At 37.5% G+C, this 23206-nt stretch overlaps 1 protein-coding gene across 2 annotated transcripts in view; it reads right to left on the reverse strand.

Annotated features, from left to right (window-relative positions):
• The window catches only part of ANKS6 (ankyrin repeat and sterile alpha motif domain containing 6), a 44416-nt gene that overhangs the window by 13570 nt on the left and 7640 nt on the right, over nucleotides 1–23206 (reverse strand). For both annotated transcript variants that reach the window (XM_032182374.1, XM_032182373.1), the window contains exons 3-12: nucleotides 22631–22675; nucleotides 18733–18937; nucleotides 17450–17556; nucleotides 15879–16027; nucleotides 8411–8612; nucleotides 7799–7848; nucleotides 6549–6752; nucleotides 4897–5062; nucleotides 4016–4185; nucleotides 299–488 (exon numbers count right to left, since the gene is read on the reverse strand). In XM_032182374.1, the coding sequence (XP_032038265.1) occupies nucleotides 299–488; nucleotides 4016–4185; nucleotides 4897–5062; nucleotides 6549–6752; nucleotides 7799–7848; nucleotides 8411–8612; nucleotides 15879–16027; nucleotides 17450–17556; nucleotides 18733–18937; nucleotides 22631–22675 (1488 nt within the window). The remainder of the gene's footprint in view (nucleotides 1–298; nucleotides 489–4015; nucleotides 4186–4896; nucleotides 5063–6548; nucleotides 6753–7798; nucleotides 7849–8410; nucleotides 8613–15878; nucleotides 16028–17449; nucleotides 17557–18732; nucleotides 18938–22630; nucleotides 22676–23206) is intronic.

Here is a 23206-nt window from a genome sequence, read left to right on the forward strand (position 1 = left end):
AGAGTGGTCTACCTACATGCTCTATGCTAGCTTTGAGATGGTAATTATCTCCCTCTAAATGGAAGAAATCACAGCTTTTGGAAGATAAATAGATGCAGCTACTGCTGGAATGTCAATCCCAAATCAGAAAACTGAAGTATTTCAGTTAGAATACTGAAGTATTCAGTCAGAATACTGAAGTATTTTTTCCTAGAAAGAAAACAACTCTCACTCTCATGCTGATAAACAATAATCCAGTACAATTACAGCTTTAAACACTATGTGCTCTTGATAAATGTAATTACAGAGACCTACTCACCATCTTCTGTAATAGTACCACTGCTGGAACCGTTGCTCTTGGCCTGTCTGTGAGAAGAAGAGAGAGACGACTCCACGTTGTGAACCTTAGGAGACGGGGAGGGTGATGGGGAAGGCGTGAGAGTTGGTGATGTGCTTTTAGATGTAGATGAAGTCCCAGATGGAGGTCTTTTGTTCATCTCCAGTTTTTGCTATAGTTAATGATATAATCATTTCATGAATAAAAAAGTAGAAAAAAAGGTGTTTACCTATATATGATGCTTCAATATTATTTATGATTCATATTATTTCTGCAGAGCACATATTCACAACTAGAAGTATCTGCTTGATCTATATTGAAATAATTGGAGTAATATATCTTAAGTCAGTCCCTAGGAGAGTTAGTCCCTCAAACTCATTAAGGCAAACACATGCATTAAGGCTGCAATTTTGGAAAAAGAAAATTATTTTGCATAAAACAATTCCATATATAAGCATTACAACTACTCTGGATAAAATCTGAAGTTATTTTGACTCAGGTCAACAGAACAGAGGTCTTTTTCATTAAGAAATTTAATCAAATAAACTCTCAATTAAAGCTTCTCAAAGTATATCAGATGATATTTTCAAGTAACACTTCATGTTAGATTAACAGAAATAAGTAGCAAGCATAAACCAAGTTTTAGGTGCACTTAAACACCTTGCTTCACTGGAATGAAAGTTTCCAATCAATACGTAAACTTGATATTATCTAACATCAGTTAAATGATTCCAAATTTATTAATATTTTACAAATAATTAATGTGGAGGCATGGAAATGGGAAAATTAGTGAATTATAAATGAGTTTAAAAAAAAAAAACACACACCAAACATATGTAGGTACATCAGTCTTTTCAAAGAATAGTTAATGTAACTCACATCCTAAATTCCTAGATCTACCTACCACTTCAAACATTTTGATGTTTGCACTATATGACCTAAAGAGAAGTCTACATCATTTTCTCCTGGATTCCTGAATTCACAGTTTAAATTAAAATACTTTTGTCAGTCAGGATGCTGTAAGATAGACATAAGAAAAACACTGAGGTAGGTAAAAAGGCAAGAAGGAGAGAGCGTATGTGATTCCTGGCTCTCTAAGTTTTGCTACTGTGCTGTGGCATAAAGGGAGCATTTCTAGTTAATCAAGAAGATACAGATTAAAAAGATTAACTTAAGTTTGTAGCATTCTTCCATTACTCTGTTCTACACCACAATGCACTATGTCCTCAGTCCCTGCATTTGACTAGAAGCATGATACAGATTTGAGAGGTTTCTGCAGAACACTGTGAGCTCATTTTTATGTTTTATCCCTTGATACATTCCCAAATTTCTCTGTAGTCTATTATTTTACATTTGTGTTTTAAAATGTTCTTCCTTCTTTGGTGCATTGTCTGCATTTATGTAAATTAAATCACTCTGTAAATTGTTACTCAGCCTTTTGCTTCTCTTCTTTAAGGCTTGTACAATCTATACACTCATGAACAGCTTTTGAAAATGGAGCAGTGTAACATCACAGCACTCTTTAGATCAGTTATTTCCAAGTTTAGACAGCATGATCTTAACGGGAGGGCTCAAGCATTTCCACGATGGATATGGGCGCTAAATTTCCAGCACTTAAGCTGTTTATTACAACCACAAAGTAGCTTGCTTAAACTCTTGGCAGCCAGTGTGGATCCCTATGCAATCGCATACTGCCAACAGAAAACTTTTGTTTGTGTATCATGTCTGAGATGATCTTCTGGACATCTATACAGAGATCCACATTCATTCCTTTTTTTTTTTTTTTTTTTTTTTTTTTTTAAAATCAATGGATAGACTGAACTTCATCTAGACATCTAAGCAAAGAGCACTGAAAGAATTGTTGCCTTTCCAACACACAGGCATCAATTTTATTTAAAAAAAAATTCAATAGTATGATGAACTGCCTTCCCAGAAGATGATTTACAGGGCATCACTGCTCTCTACTTCTCTATCCCCTATTATCTAATGTCTTCTACTGTGAGTGGGAATAGTAATTAAACTTCTTACTGGCAGCATTGCTGTAATAACAGGTCCTAATACCTGCAGCTCAAAAGTTACAGGAACAGGTATTCTCTCTTAATAGGCCAGCTAATATAATCAGGGAAAAAAGTGTAATAACGTTTTTTGGGCATACCAACTTTCTGAAATTATTTCCAAGCTAAAATGAGCTGAGAGCAACTGCTGGGAGTTTAATTAGAAATATGTTGGTCAGACCACCTCTGAAAGGAAAAGCACATGGTACCTGTTCAATAGAGGAGACTTTAAGGAGCGAAAAGGATAATGAAGTAGCTTTGTCTACAGGAAAGAAAGAGACAGATCATTTATAACCTGGGGAGCACTTATGTGGGTAGAAGGGAGAAAAGATTATGAGTCCATAGCTTCTGGGGTCCAGCAGAGTTGTAGCTCCCAATCCCATCTTTGAAAAGTGACTTGTAGTCTCTTTAGAATCAAGGCTGACAGATAAGAGACAACGTGACTGTTCATGGAAACTGTTCTGATGCTGGCAGTTGCACACTTTTCTTTGTCTGACCATTGTTTGCCAGAAATTTCACTTATTAAATCACTAAACTATTTTGCAACTTCATTTATCATCGAATTTACCTTATTAAATATATATTTTGTTTATTGTTGCCATACAAGACATCACAGAATGAGATAGCAAAGGTAGTAATTTTTTATTATGGCCATTTTTGTTTCTTGAGGCACAACTCTAAGAAGAATTTCACAAACAAATGCAAAGAACACAAAACAAAATAAAGGGTTGTTTGGAGATTCCACAAGCAAAAAAAAAAAAAAAAAAAAAAAAGAAATTTTGCTCTTGGTCATGTATACTACCATTTGCAGAATACCAGAATTTAGAACTAAAACCCTGAGTCTTGCTTTCTTTCTCTTTCTCTCTGAAATTTAAACCTTCCCCGTGTGAATCAACAGACAGATTTCACGATAGTGAAATCCACATCTCCTGCTATGATGCTACTCTCTAATTTGTCTCTGTGAAGAGTAAAGATTTTTGATCTTTACCCTTTAAGGTTTTGCACTATACAGCTGTTAGCTTCAAAGTATGCACACAAAAAAAATAAACTGGCAGGTCATGAGGGCAAAGCCATTTCAGGAAATTCACATGAAATTCAGCACAGATAATGTAGCCTGCATTTGTGAGCAAAACCTGGCTTTGGTTATGAGAACTGAACGCTCATACTGTTTGAAAATAACACCTCATGGATGAATACATGCATACTTTAGGGGTGGACAGATCCCAGTACACACAATCTCACATTCTTCACTCAGGTTGTGCCTTTGGAGGGAAACTAGCTATACCATTTCAGAGGAAAGCTCAGGATTAAATAACATGTAAAAATGCTGGACTCAGTCAGGGCCGTAGGAAGAAGTCATAAGAAACATAGTACACATGTACCCTAAGTATTACATTTATTGCTTTTAAAAGAGAGTGAAAATAATAATAAACCAAAATCATATTTTATTATGTCTGACCTTTCGAGAATTTGTAATGAGAAGGAAGGTTTGTAGAGCTGAAAAGTTTCCACTACTGTAACAGCTTATTCATTCATTTTAGGCTGTGCAATGTCATGCAGTTGTATTTATGAATCACCCATGACTGAGGCATGGCCTATTAAAATAAACCAATTTAGAAGTAGAAAAAATTGCATTCATCTGTACCTTTACTACATGTCCATTGCCAACAGTTTGAGCACACTGCAAATCAGACTGGGTGGATGAAGGAGTTGGCTGGACTGGACTATTCTGTTGGCTGGGCTTCTGTTCAGGTAAGCCTGCTGCTTTTCTTCTCTGGGCTGCGATTTGAGACAAAACATTATCTGCACTGCCACCTAAGGAAAAAAAGAAACCAAACACAGAGTCAAGGAGACCATCACTTTTAAAAGTCTGTTAATCCTCAATTTGCCTTTCTTCACCACTCACTTCCTCTTCAAAACAGACTGCACTAAATAAGAGAACATAAATACATGTAAGAACAGTAAGGCTCAGATCTGTTCAGCAACTGTCAGCAAAGGAGACAAAATTCAACCAGGAGCTAGCCTTGCCTATACAAGCACGTACATAGTTGACTTTCATACTCTTGGATATATTTCATGAATTGCCTCACCATATCTCTTTACAGAGACAATACAATGGCAGATACAATGTTTACCCCTTGTTTTTTAATTAAAAAATATTTTTAATTTAAACAAAAAGCAATCAACACATGTAAGCTCCATGAAATACACGTAGCAATGAACACGTATACGCCTAATTCACCATGGGTGGACTCAGTAAAATCAACAAGGTTTCTCTGAGACAGGGGTTAATGCGCCAGATGTGAGGTTTTTGTTCCCTTACATATGCCTTACATACAAGGTTTTGTTCCCTTTGTATCCAAACTTCAATCCTGTTCCAACAGTTCATAGAAGTTTTGATTATGCAGCAGTACAAGCCCTCAAAAGAGGTTTAATTTCTTCTACAATCATGAGAAATACCTTTTTTTTTTTTGCGTGAACCACACTCAAGTGACTTTTGTATTAAAAACAAGGGAAGCACGGTACCTGATCTGTTATGCAGTTCTCCTCCGTGCCTGTTAATTCCTGCAATGTTATTGGATCCACCAGAAGAATGGGGAGAATGGTTGAAGTTGTTGGAATTTGAAGGAGATGCAGGTCTTCTTGCAAATGCTGGTAATTTGACTGGCCTTGTACCTTTGCTAACAGACATCTGGAAAATAAAAATAATTTTTATCTTTCTTATTTGAGCAAAACAACAGAAAAAAAATTTTCAACGACTATTTACTGTAAGTTCAGAAACTTTCTCTGTAAAATAATCTTATCTTACATTTACAAATACATTTATAAAAACAGATATAATGTATTGAATATATGTAGTTATATAAATGCATGTAACATTGAATATATATCATGTCATTCACTGAAGATATAAAAAAGAAGATTAATTCTCCTTAACCTTTGGCCAACATAAAATGTGCGTATGTGCAATGCACCTGAGGAACAGTATAGGAAATATTATGAACAGTGGCAAAAAAAAAAAAAAAACAAACACATGTAAAGCTTCTTTCATGCAGAATCCTTTTTTTGTTTGTTTGTTTGTTCCTCCTATTTTACAGAACAGATTTACTACATTTCTCTCCTTTCTCCTACACATTCCCCTACATTCCCCACAGAGGGATCCATGGCTAGTTCTCCTCTACTTGCCCTGCTCCTCACGTGCTCCTCATGGGACCCAACTATCCACTTACAATCATCTTCCTACAATCATTTACTACAGCTATCCTTTCCAGATGATGAACCAAACTTTACCTTCCTGGGATCTATCACTTGCCTTCTCCACATGTCTACTAAAATGTCTTTATTGTCCCATTTCTATAACTGACTAGAAATACAATTCTGGACTAGTAATATAAACTCTTCTTTAACCCTCAATTTAAGAGTCGTAATTCAAGGAAGCAAGACCTCTTTTTTCCTACTAACTATGAAAGCAAAGGTTGTCAAAGTTGTTTTGCTTCCTGCAAACAAGGTATTTTCCTTTTGTTTTGTGTTTTCACTACAAAAAAAAAAAAAAAAAAAAAAAGTAAAATCAGGATCAGGCAAGCTCCTTCTATAAAAATTAGACTTTATTCAGACTTTTCTCCCTTTTACACTATTTGTACTGAGTCTGTATGTCTTCAAGCCAATGTGATCACCATTGCTACTGTTTTGTCATATACTAACCCTTTCAGCATATTATGTCATTGTATTTTCATATACAATATAGCTCACCAGTGTTTTTTCTCTTCCCTTCAGGTCCTAAAAATTGAGAATCTTCTATTCTTTTCTTCTCCCCCATGCTGTCTTCAAAAGCAGAGCAGTTTCTGCCACACTAGAATGACTGCACCTACCTTGGCAACTAAAATGTATAGGTGGAACCAGTTGTCACTTCAGCAGTTTGCAACAAATTCATTATGGCTAGACATTATTCTGGTTTACAGCAAACAAGTAGTTTTATTTTATAGAGACCTTTCATCCTATTTATGTTCCCTCCACAGAGACATATATTCTTCTTAGACAGGAGATCTTAAAAGGACAAGCCATTACTAGTGACAATGGGTTCAAAATAATGTCTAAATACAAAACCAGCATGGCTCACCAGCCAGCATGCCCTGGACGTAATAATACATGGTATTTTTTCACATATTTCATTTACTTACTACATCAGAGTTCCCACTGCTGTTAAAATCATGCTTGATCACTCTCTGTGGCCAGGCAGTTCTCATCTGTTCGGCTTTGCCATCTTTGTTGATTCGTGTTCGGTCAGAATTCCAAAGCTCAAAACTCGAGGGTGGTAAGAAAGGGGGTATCACTGCTTTCAGTTTATCACTGGGCAGCCTGGTAAATGGAGCACTACTTCTCAACTGAGAGAGGAAAAGAAAGAAAGGAAAAAAGAAAAGAGACTCTTCTTAGAAAGCTAATTGGGAGCTAATGATGTAGTTTCAAAGTCAAATAAAAAGATGGAGACAGATGCATTTAAAAAAAAAATAAATGGAAATGAGATATAAAAGTAGTATTTGTGAAGATGTACAATACATAATAGCAGACACATCCAGTGTTCATACTGGCACCAGTGAGCAAGCTCGTTCATTTGATACAATGAACACAGTTCATTAAATGACAGAAGCTGTTCCTTTCTTGTCATTTTAACAGGAATGTTAACAAGTAGTTTCCAAAGAAATAACAAACAGGATGCTTAATAAGGTTGTCTACTCTGAATTCCTAGATAAGACACCTAGACATAGTGAACAAATATTTGTTCCTGCTCTATGTGTATTCTCCAGAAAAAAGAAGAGAACAACAAAAATGATACTGGGTCCCTGGAGTTCTGTCAGTCAGTCATATCAATATTTGCTCGATCTTTTTAAAAGAACACATAAAAAAAAAAATCAACAGCCAAACTTAATGACATCTCCAGGGAGTAAATTGTGGGGGAATTTAACGCTCCAGTGTAACAAAAGTAGAAAGAGAATAACATAAGCACACATCCCAAACTAAGTATTTCATGGTTTCCTCCATGATTTCTCACTTTCACATTGCACTGTGCTCGATGTTTCCCTCATAGCATACTTCATTAGCTGTTCAATCTACTTTACTAATTCATTACTGTTCATACAAAGGTACAGACTGCTCTTTAAAAAAAGTTCTTGAAAACTTTATGTCAAAAAAGTATCTACCAAGTATCTACCAAGAGCTGCCATACTGTACTATTTGAGGTACTTACTAGTCTACAGAACTACAGATGTACCACAGCTTGTCAGTTCCTGTTTAGTGACTACCAACAACTTATTGTTCTCTTTTTAATGGTTACTTGAATAGCAGGTTAAAAAACAAAAACAAACAAACGAGAAACATGTAGCTGCATGATCTTATGAATTGGACTGAAGATCCCAAGAGCACTGCAACATACCATGGTTGTCAACAGTTCATCATTCTTCCCTCCTTTTGCAGTGTTTACACCTGAAAAAAACATAAATGAAGTGTTACTGTCTGCATGCCCCTGCTTCTTATTCTCAATGATAGCTTTTGTTTTCAAACATTCAACAGCTGTATCCCCTATAAGTGCACACAAGCAAATTTTCCACTGAAACTTTCAGTTACCTAAATTAAAGTTAAGCTGATAATCTTATTTCACATCACAAACTGGAGGGGTTTTGCACAGAGAGCATAATTTCACCAGATGTGTTTTGCAACTTGTGTTTTTCTGATCTTTTGTCTCAGGTTTATTTTTTAACACAAACTGGTTGTCACTATAAAAATAAGTTCATCAAGAATACTAATGATTTTTGATTGAGCTGTTTCTCCTGTCAAATTTAATGGTGCTTGCTACAGAACAGTAACATTGCTACATTAGCATTTTCCTGCTGAAATGATGTTGCAGGTGTTCAGTACAAATACATGATGTGATTTTTCAGCTCTGTTAAATTAAGCAAACACTAAATCAATAAATTAGAAATGGTATCATCTTGACTATCCCCATGAGAGTTCACTTCCCATCAGACAACTCTGGGTTTACCACTACCTTTGTTATTTGTGACCCAAGCAGTAGGAGCATCAGGGGTTCCGGAAGTGTCTGTATCACTCTGTGGTGCTTTTATGGTGGAATTTAATGAAGATTCAGGCCCATCAGGAAAAGGCCCAAACTGATTGGAAGAAAACCCATGGCGCAACGTCTGAGTCAGCTTCAGCTTGCGGAATCGATTGGACATCCTGCTCCACCAAGACTAGATTGAGAAGGAAAAAGAAAAATCAGTTCCAACTAAAAAAGGAAAAGAAAAGTACAATTAAGTAATCTTTACTGCAGTGATGAAGGAATTTTACAGGGAAACTACAAAAGAATGTTAAAATGGTTTGCAATCGTCAACAGAATCTTTTCCCGTGGGTCGTATAGGTAAGATTCACCTTTCTCCTTATGTTTCATTTGACAAAAAGCTTACAATATTTTTCTACTGTATCTAGAAAGACAAGTTAGATAAAAACATTAGGACAATTTGAGTGAGAATTTTTTTGCAGCTACATGGCAATTACTTAATCTTATAATAAGCTTCCAACTTGTCCAACACTCTCTGACATCAATGAATTGGCATACATTTTCTTCTTTTTAGAGGCATTCACAAAAGTTTATCTGACCCACACGAAAGCCTCTCCTTAAGATTTTAAAAACTGGTGGCAAACTAAAAGAGTTCTAATAGCATTCCAATCAGAATCAAGATTTGCAATACATATTGTGCTGCTGTACAGATAAACTTAAACCCTTTCAGACTGGAGAGACTATAGATTGACAGGCAAGAAAGACCAGCTGTGAAAACAACACAAGCCTAAGGACTACTGCACCTGCAGCTTGCACCCATATAGGTATTGATTATGTGGCAATTGTCTGAGCTTTGCTGAAGAATTTATACAAATAGATTACAAATTTCAACGTTTTTGTAGGCAGATGATATAAAATGCTTCAAGTATTCAGGATGATTACATTTTTCCCTGTTACATTTCTTCAGACTATACAAGACTTCTAAGTCAATATTAAGAAAACCCATGCAGTCAGTCCATTAAACATCATGTGGCTTGGAGGTTAATAAGTCAAGATTCTAAATATGTCCTGACTATTTCTTAGTAAAGCTACTTTGGTTTCTGGAACACTTAAAAAAAAATAAAAAATAAAAAGATATTTTAAAATCATGATATTTCATCAAGGCTGCTTTATAAGATACCCAACCCAGACCTATACTTTCCTTGTTTACTCTGTATTCTTAGCCATTCCTTCTCACCATATATATTCCCCTCTCTCCCTGACATTTAACATTTCTGAACTGCTTTCTGATATATCTCTTCCTAACTGTCACAGAGCAGAACTAAGTAATAAAAATTGCAAACTTACTCTCCATAATTCAATCCTTCCAGCAGATGATCATTAAAAAGATTTTAAATCTGCTCAGAGCATTATTAATGGACAGAGTCCTCAGACCTCTCTATCTCTTTGGAGTCATAACTAATAAAGATATACACTACTTTCATCAACAAAGAGCTGGTGGAAAAAGAGAGACAAATAGTTCCGAGAAAGCAGTAAAAACCACATAGTTCAGCATTTACTCACCTTCCAAAAGGAACTGAAAGGGCAAAAATCCATCTACTATTAATATGGAGAACAGCGATCTTACAAAAGAGCTTGATTGTACAACGTCATTTGCTTGTTACGGGAACAAGCTAGCTTCACTGAGCAAAAAGATCACTTCTCAGTTCCCCTCATCTTTGCTACTCTTTATAGGCTTCTGATCTGCTAACATAGGCTCTCACCACAAAGTACCTAACATGGAGTAGGTGCAGCCACTACACTACCATACAAAGTACTCTACTACTCTCTGGCACGGAAGGAAAGCTGGTAGAGAAGCTCATCTTGTCTTCTGGTGATCAGAGCAGGGTCGTCTGAGCTGTGGAGCACCCAGCATATTGCTGCAGGAAGTTGCGGCCTATCCATACACCTTGCACATCAGAGACATATAGAAGCTAGAACAAAGGGCTTTAAACTAGATTGAAAAAGCCAAATAAAAATGCATCAGTGGTTAAAACAGCGTCTGTCAAAAGGCTATGATCTAGTAACGATGGGAGAATGCAATAGTATCAGAAAACAGAAAAGAGGTGTTGCCACTTGAGAAATCTCTTATATACTTTTAACAATATTAGAAAAGAAAGAATTAGGGGAAGCACTGGAAATCTGTGTCTTAAAGCAACTTTATAAGCAACTTTATCCTAAAAAAGAAACTGAATGTGATAATTTACATTGCTCTGCTGCTGACATTGAGGGCACTGTTTGCTGAAAAAGCACGGGCAACAAGGAAAGAGGAAATAAGATCTTTGCATACACTAAGGACGCAACTTTGTTTCCAAGTCCAGAAAATGGTGGGAAACAAAGTACTTCTTAGTTCCTAAGTGAACCTCTAAGTAAAAGGGGTAGAGGATGAGAAAACAGTCATCGACCACACAGAATCACAGAATGGTTTGGGTTGGAAGGGACCTTAAAGCCCACCCAGTTCCAACCCCCCTGCCATGGGCAGGGACACCTCCCACCAGACCAGGCTGCCCAAAGCCCCACCCAGCCTGGCCTTGAACACTTCCATGGATGGGGCATCCACAGCTTCTTTGGGCAACCTGATCCAGTGCCTCCATCACCCTCTGACTAAAGAATTTATTCCTAATATGTAAGCTAAACCTACCCTCTTTTAGTTCAAAGCCATTACTCCTTGTCCTATCCCTACGCTCCCTGACACAGAGTCCCTCCCCAGCTTTCCTGTAGGCCCCCTTTAGGTACTGGAAGGCTGCTATAAGGTCTCCCTGGAACCTTCTGTTCTCCAGGCTGGACAACCCCAACCCCCTCAGCCTGTCTTTGTAGGAGAGGTGCTCCAGCTCTACGATCATACTTGTGGCCACCATCTGGACTTGTTCTAATACTTCCACGTTCATCTTGTGCTGGGGATCCAGAGTTGAATACAGTACTTGAAGTTGGGGTCTCATGAGAGCAGAGTAAAGGGGGAGAGTCACCTCTCTCAACCTGTTGGCCACACTTCTTTTGATGCGGCCCAGGATTTGTTTGGCTTTCTGGGTTTTCAGCGCACACATTGCTGGCTCATGTTGAGCTTCTTGTCAACCAACACCCCCAGGTCCTTCTCCTCAGGGCTGCTCTCAATCCATTCTCCACCCAGCCTGTATTTCTGCTTGGGATTGCTCCTACCCAGCTACAGGACCTTGCGCTCAGCCTTGTTGAACCTCATGAGGTTTGCACAGCTCCACCTCCCAAGCCTGTCCAGGTCCCTCTGGATGTCATCCCTTCCCTCCAGTGTGTTGACCACACCACACAGCTTGATGCCATCAGCAGACTTGCTGAGGGTACACTCAATCCCACTGTCCACGTCACTGACAAAGATGTTAAATAGTGCTGGTCCCACCTGGAACACCAGTCATCACTGATCTCCACCTGGACATTGAACTGTTGACCTTGACTTTTGGAGTGCAACCATCCAGCCAATTCCTTACCCACTCAGTGGTCTATCTGTCATATCCATGTCAAATGCCTTGAACAAGTTCAGGTAGATGTCATCAGTTGCTCTTCCCCTATCTACCAATGCTGTGATCCCACTGTAGGAAGCCAGCAGATTTGTCTGGCACAATCTGCCCTTAGTGATGTGCCTGGTTAACAAACTATTGAAATGAGCTTGCACAGATTAAAACAAAAAGAACTGATTACCTGGAGTAATTACAGACAATACAAACTCTGAACCAATATTATCTTCAAGGTAAGTGAAGAGGATGGAAGAAATTACAGAAGCAAAAGGCAAATACATTACCACACTTACCCCAAAGAAGAAAATCTGAAAGTTTACTGACTAATCAGCTTAATTTAAAGTCACAGAATCAAAAAATCACTTAGGTTGGAGAAGACCTCCAAGATCATCAAGTCCAACCTAGCAAGGTTACTTTGCCGGATAACTGAGTCTATCGCTAAACCATGTCCCTAAGCACATCACCTACATGTATTTTAAAGACCTCCAGGGATGGTGACTCAAGCACTTCCCTGGGCAGCCTGTTCCAATGCTTCACAACCCTTTCAGCGAAGAGATTTTTCCTAATATCCAACCTAAAGCTCCCCTGGAATAACCTGAGGCCATTTCTTCTTGTCTCATCATTTGTTGCTTGGGAGAAGAGACTGACCCCCACCTCTCCACAACCTCCTTTAAGAGATAGAGAGAGATAAGGTCTCCCATGAGCCTCCTTATCTCCAGGCTAAATAACCCCACTTCTCTCAACCATTCCTCATAAGATTTGTTCTCTAACTTGAAAGGACATCACTAAAAAAAACTTTGTATGTACTCACAGCTCATAAAAGACAGCTGGCATAGGTTTGTCAGGAATAAATCACACCAAATCAATCTCTCTGACAGACTAACTGGTGAAGTGGCAGAAAGGAGGAGAAGCTGTAACATAGCTTAACATTAATAAAGCTTTTATCAATATTCCATGTACCATTCTCTGAACAAATGACAAAATATGCTTCTAGTAAAATTAGGAGAGGAAAAGCATGATAACCAAAAGACACATTAACAGACAAATTACCAGCAATTTACTCCAGGATGAGGAGGGCATATTCAGTGGTGTGAAACATGAGCTTGGAAATAGTCGTTAACAACATCAAAGATTAAACAGAATTAATTTTGTACAATCTGTGTAAGACATCTATCTGGACAGTTTTGTGAGCACCTTAGATACTCCAAATTACACTGATGAATTGACTTCAGGAGGTCATTACACTGATGAATTGACTTCAATTCACTGATGAATTGAATTTAGGGGGGGGGGGGAAGGTCATATGTAAGCAGAAGAAATCAAGTGCATAAATACAGAAAAAGGAATAATAAGAAAAACAGCCTTACTGAAGAAAAAAGAAAATCAGAGTTCTAACATAGCACCAACTAAGCATATGTCCCCTAAGAATAGGTCAACAGTGTCTTACTACTGCAAGAAAACGGCAAATTTCACTGACCACCCCATGAGATACACGACTGTGAAAGTAGCTTTTGTACCCTGCCATGTAATATTGAGACCTTAGTTAGAATCTCATTACTTGTTTTGGACACATCACCTTAAGACTAATACAGACAAACTAGAAATAGTAAGAAGTTTAGGAAACAGTCTGCAAACAAGGAAATGTGAATACATTTTATTATTATTATAGAAAATAAAAGATTTAAGAGAATTTCCATCTTTTCTAAGTATGTGTATAGTTCTTATAAAGGTGAAGGTGGACACTGATAACTGAAAAACAATTGACTTAATATGCAGCAAGAGAGATTTAGCTTATACCAAGGGAAAAAAAAATCTGACTGTAGGAACAGACAAGCAGTGGAACCAGCTGCAAAATTAGACTATGGACCTTTTTCATCACAGTGAGAGAAGAGAGAACAGAAACTTTGTCAAGGATGTTCTTGGCATATTCGTTCTGTCTACATAAAGACAGGTGGGCTCATCAAGTTCCCTCTCATTCCTCCATTTCTGCAATTCCACGTTTTGCCATCTGCACTGACCTAGACAGAAAATTTATGTACTGTCTGAGTCACTATAAATAGCTCACCGAAACCTTCTGGGCAATTTGTTTTATAGTCTTGGCTCAGCACAGAAGAGTTGTCCACATGGAAGCACCACTTCTACAAAGCCAAGGACAAATCCCTCACTTGTGCATTCTCCTCACGCACTGGTCTAAAACAAGCTGTGTTTGATGACCCCAGTCACTCTGAGAATATCATTTTTACTCTGTTTATTCTCTGTATGGAGAATAAGATATGTAACATACTCCTGATCAGTCAGAATAGTTAATAAAGCACTAAGCCATTTTGGAAGAGAGGGTTATATTGGCTTTATAGATATGTACATATGCACACATACACAGAATTACATAGAATATTTCTGTTGAAAAAGTGCTTAAGACTTAACTTGCAAACACTGTAATGTTTTGATGTTTTTTCAACCAAATATTCCAACATTATATATGTCAAAATATTCAATGTCAGTACTCATATTTAAATCTTTATCAACAAATCCTACAAAATTGTTTTTTTCTAATTTTACCTCAAAATCTTATATGACCCCAGTTCATATATGACCCCAGCCTTGGACCCCTATCTGTGCAAGAGTTGCAATCTGACTTGCAGTTGATCTGCTTTCTATAATGCCAAAGACTGTTCTGAAATCCCCAAGCTAGGTAAGTGCATTCCTAAATAGGCCCACCTAAACCGATACTGAAGTTGTATCATATTGAATAATCATATGAATATTTTTTTTTTTTTTAACAATTTATCATTGTTAAAATTGCAAAATCAATTTGAGCTAAAGCAGAATTATAAGTGGTCTTTAAAACTTGTGTCAGAAATAGCCTGGAAATTAGCATGTGTGTTTCCAAGATTCCGATAACATTTATGCTAACAATGTGAGATTACAGAATCAAGGAAATTCTGAGGTATAAGATCATCAATGAATTTTCACCTAAACAAATAAAATCAGCAACAACAACAAAATAAGCTAATACCTTTTTCCTTCTTTTTTTGAACACAGACAATGTAAGTCACAATGGCCTTGTTCAAATGGCACACACTCTGACTCCTACTGGATTACTGCCAATTTCTAGATAAGCATACAGTGTTCCAGTGACTCTCCAGAGGACACGTAAGCCTGAATTGCACCTTCTTCCATTTTTCATATTAAAACCCCTGCTAATTTTTCATATTAAAACCTTCTTAATTTTCAGTGCCAACCTCCATTCATGGTTGAAATGAAGTCCACCCTCTCTCGTAGAAGTCTACCACTTCATGATGAATCTAAGCCCTTCCCTTTTATTCTTCTTACAGTATTATGATGAAGCCTCTCAAGTCTGGGCTGTCCTGCATGTAGTCACAGTATTTTCAAGTAGACTACCTGGACTTCAGTTTACTTCCTACATCATGCTTTTCTTCTTCTAGTGTTCACTAAATACGACAAAAGAAAAATATAAGGAACTACAACTGGAAATTCTACATAGAGCAAATATATAAACAGGCAACTTCTTACTTTGTTAGGAGATCCCAAACACATCCACTCCAATTTCAAAGTAAAAAGATCTGCTATGAGTAAAGGAAAAGTCTACTAAAATTGGAGTACATTTGGATGATTTAAAAATTAAGATCATAATGGAAATTCATTTCCAAACTCATTAATATAATACATTCTACTATTTAATTATGGCCTCTATTTCTAGGCACTGAAATGTGCTTTGATGCTGACTCTTCTTTAGAAGTCTTCCCTCTGCCTTGTTACTTGAAGAGAAAGAAAGCTGAATATCATAACACCAGGAAACCACCAGGAATTCAGAAGGGGAAAAATCCCCACAACTAGTTACGTATTAGGTCCAAAGTACTTCTTAGCAATGACCTTCTCTGCTTCATTCAGTAAGAGCGACTGAATATGTTTACCTTTAAACCTCCTTTGTCATCTGGCAGTATTGGGACATTTAAGGATTGCCTACTTCTGGAACAAGGCAAAGATGACCTGTTGTTGAGTTTATTCTTGTCTTTGTCTACTTGCATGCATGCTGATGCGAGTAACCGTACAAGTTCTGTGTCTAAAAGAAAACAAATTAAGATACTTTTTAGTCTGTTTTGCTTTGCCAAATCGTGACTGATATGCTGAAACACCTCTCAAACAAAGCAGATGAATACACAAAACTTTGTTTCTTGGCCTCTGTTTCCCATCCCTTCTCCCCACACAGTGGGCTGCAGTCTTACCAATGCCTCTCTAAACACATGTATCAGTATAAATAATCATGCCATTCAGTCATGTGTGACCAAACGAACTGCCTGCTCACACACTTTGTAGAAGTTAAGAACAGCACTGGGACGCTCCCTTTTCTCACCTGACGCAGAAGAGAGAAGAGAAAAAGGAATACTCTTTCTTCAAGTGTAGGTTGCAGAAAAGAAGCTTGAAATTAAATCCCAAAGAGAAAGGAGATGTTCAGCCTGGACAATGAAGGGACTGAAAAGACATGGTAAGAAAAAAATAGAGTAAAAAAAAAAAAAAAAAAAGTAAGAAAAAAAAAAAAAGGAAGAGGAAGAAAAAAAAGAATAAGATGAGGACAGGAAAGCAAGAAATATTCTGTAAAACTGTATTTTATACAGGATATTTATACAGGAAAAGAAGGGCAGACAGAACCAACCTATATTCTCCTTGCTGAACAAGATGAACTATTCTGTCCTACAGGCAGCTAGTTACAAGAAAAACACATTCACCATTATTTATTTTCTAAAATTTTATACTATTAGTTACCGACTTTTGACAAAGCAAAGCTACGTGCTAGCGATCAAAAACAACACTGAGTAAATACGGAGAACATGGACATTCTTTCCATTAGCACTACCGTTTTTCAGCTTCAGAGAAAGCAATCTAGCTACCAGGCAAGTTTAATAATAACGTCCCAAATTAGGTAGGCTAAACAAACTACAACAAAATCTAAATGTGTTTCATCAAAGCCTCCTCAAAGCACACTGGCTTTTTCTAAAGCACTCCCATGACTACTAACTTGAATGCCCAAGTGTGATTTAATCTCAGCCTTTACAGACCTAGTTGGAGCTCCAGCTAGTTCACTAGTCTTGTGCTGATTGCACTTTCTTCATCCTGTCCCCTAACTTCTGCCAAGTGGAAACTTCGAGTTCCAGTTCCTAGCTCAGCACTAATGACAATATCTAAGCCACCACAAGTAAGTGCTATTGAACTGGCTCTGATGACACAAACAACATTTTAGAATACCTTCAAAAACAAAGAGAAGAGGACCACAGAAAATCCATTAGCCCATAAATGTATATATACACCTAAACAACTGATTTAAAAAAAATACATTTTCAGGCAGTATCCATTCTTGGTCTAGTCTAGCATAGACTGCAGTCAATATCTTGAAGCAAATTTAATGCAATTTCTACGTCAAAAGAGATGCGTATCTGGTCATGTTGCAATTACAAACATTTCCTCAGTGCTCTCTGAAATAACATACCTGGATCATTCAGGAGCATTATCAGGTCAAAAGCTGTGTATCCATTTTTCGCACGAAGATTGACGTCAGCTCCTTGATTTAACAAATACTTTACAACTTCTTTGTTTCTTTACGGGAGACAAAAAATGCTTATGTTAAAGAGAGAGAGTACCTCAATACTCCATTTCCATCCTTTTGTATCATTGCTCCTCAATTAACGATCATAGTTTTACCTCTGCAATAGTTAACCAAGTCTAAAATGTGTCCACAATTTATTCAAGAGCTCCCATGATTCCTTTGTCAGTCACTGTTTACTCACTATAAATCACAATAATTGGCATGCAAACAGCCTAAAAAGAACATAATTTGAATAGTCAGATTCTTCATCTGACCCTTTGGAAATGATCACGGTATCTGTTGCCAGTTTCCCTTTGAAAGGCCATTACTGCCTAGGGCAAAAAAGCAAGTGGGAATTCAAAGGTCAGTCCAGAAGTCATCACACAACATCGCTAATACTTAAACATAGCTTCATATTCAGAACAGATAAAAAAAAATCCATTTAATAAAACCCCAACTGACTGAAGATAATTTATGAACTCCAAACAGTAAATCACTTAATTAGAGACACAAATTTCCGTGAGGTATCTAAAATGCAAAAGCAAATCAGCAGTAAACGATAATACAAACACCTCCTAATAAAAGCTCATAAAAGCAAATTGCATAAAAGGAACTCATCATCCCATTCCCATTAATCCCTCTCCTTTCTCATATACCTGAATAAATCAGCAGAACTAGCCTTGCAAATTAAAAACAATACAAAATAAGCAATGACAACAAAGCTGTGGAAAATATTTTTAATATAAAAATCCTCTTACACTGAGACTAAGCCTGTATAAAAACAAACTCTGACACATGTAAGCCATACTGAAGAACAATGTGCTTAAGTAGCAATAGTTGACTGCCAGCTCTAACTCTGAAGCTGACAAAAAGATCTCAAACAGATCTCAGAAGTAATGCTCTGAAGTGATCTTCAATCTGAACATACTCCAGATAAAGTCAACCTAAAATGAAGAATGAATGTTCTCTCTCTCTTCTAACAAAAACTCAGCTTTATCCCCACTGGTCTGTTTGGGTCTGTTCCGAAAAGCTGAGGGCATACTACGTGTTTTAGAAGATTAAGGCCAAAAGCCTCTACAATTCTTGTAAGAGCTGTTTCCAGAGTCAATACCAGAAAGATCTTTTCTATCTGGATGTAAGAAGAATGAAACCTCTTTTCTGTTAGACTCAATGAGCATACAACTTACCCATGGTATGTGGCCTGCATTAGTGCTGTCCAGCCATGAACATTGTCCTGTCTGTCAATCTCCGCATTCTTCTCAACAAGGAGCTGGACAAGGGGCAGCTGCCCAGTTACAGCCGCAATCATTAACGGAGATGCACCATCAACAGTGGTAATATTGACCTGGCTTGGGTCTTCATCAACTATTTCTTTAACCAGCTGAAAGTTGCCTGCAAAACAGGGATATAAAAAAAAAAAAAAAAAATCTACATCAGGAACACAGAACTGCTTAGCCACTGAATTAATATGTACTTTGATTTGCTGACACTGGTCTACATTTAGTGGAATTAAAACAGAAGAAATAAGGTATGTACCATTTCAATGTATATAGTTCTTTAAAACATTTTGCATATTAGACAATAAAGCAGTGTCAATAACGACAGACTTATAGGTCTGTCAGTACTACAGAACTGCAATTCTACAGCTTCAATCATTAAAGATAAACATTTGTACTGATCTCTGTTTCTTCATTTCGTCAACACATTTTCACTGGCTACAGGAAGCTGTGATATAAGCTGGAGGCACTGTTTTCCCTCATAGTTTTACATACCTACACACTTATAGCACAATTCTATTATGAGAATACTTTTCTCAAATAACAACTAAGCCATAAAGGCTGTATAAACTGCAGCGTATCTCATGTGAAGACATGGGCAGGGAACTTTTCCATAAAATTGTCTGAAGATGAAGTACAAGGAAAAGCAACAATGCTGGGACACCGCTGAGATGACTGCTTTGTCGTTCAGCAGGACTAAGATCCCTATTGCATTTTCTTGGGCAGAAATCACAGAAAGTCACAATTCTAGAACCAAAGAAGGTGGGCACAAAGGCACTCTGAAGGTGACAAAGGCCATTCTTGCCCCGAGCAGGTAGAACAATGCCCTAGGTCATATCGACCTGTAACTCCTCCTACAAAGGTTATTCGCTGTTTCTGAAAACCACAACTGATACAATTCCACAGCCTCCCAGGGAATTAGTCTATACCAGTGTTCAAACTTCTTATATTCAGAATGTTTTTTTTGTTTTGTTTTGTTTTATTTGTTTGTTTTTTGTGTTTTTAATTCTACTTCTGATATTTAATTTCCAATGCAAAACTTCCCTACTCCTTCCTCAAGAGTAAGGCATTATTCCTGTCATCTTTTTTAAAAAGTAAACCTAACATTCAAGCTTCCAGATGAAAGAGGCTGGCAGTCACCGAGTTCTTGTCTAGACTACAAAAAGCAGTGCAAAATATGCCGCCAAACGCATTTTAGCTAGGTTGCTTTTCTTTTTCTTTTTTCTTTTTTTTTTCCTAAATCTTAATAAAGGTAGGAACAAGCACTTTTTAAAAATGTCTGAGGTAGTCAAGGTCCATCAGGGTAATCCTAAGCAGAGGGCTTAGATTTGCCCAGCTCCCTTACTTTTTTGATGTCACATAGCAGACAAAAGCACCAAAGAAGGAAAAAAGATGAATATGTACCACTGCAGGAACAGCGGCAAAAAGAAGCAGACTGTCAACTGCCATGCAAATGCAAAAATTCCCATGCTTAAAAATAAAAATAAATAATAATAATAAAAAAACTTCAAATTGTAAACTGCTTTATGGCATGGACTACCTTCAACCCACTCACTGGTGTCAGCGTTTTCCTTGGAAAGACAGAATTCCAGATAAACACTGCAGGCACTTGAATGCATGCACTGAAACTAGCATCCACCCCCACTCATCATCTAATTTCTTGGAAGGGGAAAGAAAAGCACAGACCTCATTTTCCATGTCCCAATTTAGTAAAAGACACCAAGTAGCTTTTTAAACACAGAACTGCATCACAAACTGTGTTAAACAGAAACCCTGGAACATACAGAGACTCCAGAATTGACTTTGAACTCTGTCCTGGACACTTCTTAACCTAGCAAAGTCTTCTTAAACAATGCTGCCATCCACAGCTGTGTATTCTAAAAAAAAGCAGCACACTGACCAATATTCATCTGACTCCTTCCTACCCAGATTTCATGCTTTTAAATCTCAAACCAAAAGTCACACAGGTATGAGAAGGATGGCTGAACTTTCTAAAATGTAGCTGACGTGAGGCTTTCCAGAATAAGTTTTGTCAGCTTACTTGTGAAGAATTGACATGTATGGCTGAACTCCCACTACTGCTACCTATTATCTCTTTCTTCCTCACAATTATGCCTGCCCATTTCCAGTTCTGTTAGCCCCAAAAGCCATAAAGTTTCTGAGATGGTGACTTACGATGCTTAGTTAAAAAGCAACTGTTAAGCTGCAGTACCAAACCCTGGATTAGATCTCGATGCTAGGGCCAGGCTTGACCATTATGAAAATATAACTCTGAATTTTCAACAGGAATGAATGCAGTAAGAATAAAACTTAGAAGATAACTGTTGATTTAAAGGTGTGTTGCTGAAATCCATTTGGACAGATGCTGAGAAACAGTGGCATTTTCCTTCACAAAGTCATCCACGTACAAATTAAAAAAAAAAAAAAAAGACAAAAGTCCATCAAAAGGGTACTAACTCAGAGTTCTCCTCCACGTTGCAGCTCCCCACTGAAAGCAAGAAGATAAACCTCATCAGAGCATTCATGATTATGTTACAGGTAGGAGCAGGTACATGGACAAAAAAGCTAGAATGAGAGGTAGTCGTGCTGAACCCTGATGTTCACTTACTCTACATACACACATCACAGTCCAGAGGAGTACAGCCAGCTTTCTATGGATCAGATTTTCTTTGCCAGAGACACAGACAGCACAACTTTGTTACACAGCACAGTATTACTACAGCCACAAGGCTGTATTACCAACATCACCTCGCTGCCTGGAACGTCTTGGCCCCAAGTAAGGAAAGGCTGACTGGGGAAAGACCCTTATGAGACTCTCATAGGTCTCATGGGACACCTCTCATGAGTTCATAGGATGTAAGATTTAACCTCATATGAGAATGATTTCTTTCCTTATTTGAAATGATATTAAATAAATCCATCAAATCCTTTGCTTTGACTTTTTTCTTTTTTTTTTTTTTTTCTGTCCATGTAGCTAGGACCGCTGATGGTGGGCTATAGGTGCTATTGTACAGTTCAGAACATACTTACATGCCAAAACACCAACTATGAAAGCAGGAATCGGATAAAGTTCAAAGACTGAACCTCTCTAAGCTGTCAAAGAGATCGCCAACGGGGTAAAGTTTCTGATCTCTGACATTATCAGCAACCTCAGCAGAAAGCGAATAGTCTTGTTTCCCAAGCCAATGCCATCAGATGGCAATACTCAGGCCAAACCCATAATTTCAGCACCTTTTCCTATGCTAGAAGATCCAGGAAAATAGGTAACCAGAAAGCAGTTCGCCATTCAGCAGGAGTGCAACCTGTCACTGCTTGGATCAAATTTACATCAACAGGATGGCACTGGCCACAAAACAGATTTATCAATTGTGTGCTCTTGAAAAGTCGCTCCTAGTCATGAAAGAACGTGCAGGATTTGAGACAATTGCCCTTTTCCTGAAGCAACTTTAAACAGCAATGAAAATGTTCATACAGAGTAGAGACCAGTGTATTTTTGCCAGCTTTATTTTCATACTTCAAGATTACCAGGAAGGAAAAAAAAATCATGTTAAAGGTAGTGTGGTCTTGGAAACTACTAAACCACACCATTGTGGCATGGAGGGCACGACAAGGAGCTCATAACGACTTTTTCATATCGGAATGTAAAAAAAAATAAAATACAGAAATAAATGTATCTTTAAAATGAAAAAGAAAGAAAAAAGTAGCTGCATGTTAAAACAGAACACAAGTCAGTTTCCCATGTTAGCAAACAAGCGTACTCTGTAATTGCAAGAACCAGACATGATGGAAAAATCCTGTCAGTACTTACCCAGTTTCAAAGCATGGAAGATGTCAGGTTGCCTCTTTTCTGTATCTGAAAAACATAAATATTTCCGTTAAGAGTTATTTAAAAGGCAAAAAAAATCTAGTAAAATTTTATAGAAAAAATATACGATATATAGAAAAAATATATACATAAATATACTATAAAAGATGTTTGCACAGGCATTTATTAAGAATGAAGACAGCACAGATGTTTATTCCCTTTGGGAACAACGACTTACCTGTATGGCTCTCTGTGCAGAGATAAGGCTACACACTGTAACATACCAGTACTGCCTCTGCCTTTCAACTTCCATTCTGTATCAGGAAATTTTATTTGGAAACGTCTGTTTCCTGCCTGGAAGACTTAAATATCAATGAAAGAACCACAGCACAGTTCTGTGGTCTGGTGTAATTCTCTGTACAACAGCAAACACTCGAATAACACAGGACTATTTGGGAAAGGGATTCAAAAGGAGTTTTGTAAGATGCTCCCTTTTTACTTCCTCTTGAATATTGACAAGCTAATTTTTGAAGGTCACAAAAATAATACTGATGATTCAAATACACGGTTTTTTTGTGC

Source organism: Aythya fuligula, chromosome 2 (assembly GCF_009819795.1).
Source record: "Aythya fuligula isolate bAytFul2 chromosome 2, bAytFul2.pri, whole genome shotgun sequence".
In the NCBI taxonomy this organism is placed as follows: Eukaryota; Metazoa; Chordata; class Aves; order Anseriformes; family Anatidae; genus Aythya; species Aythya fuligula.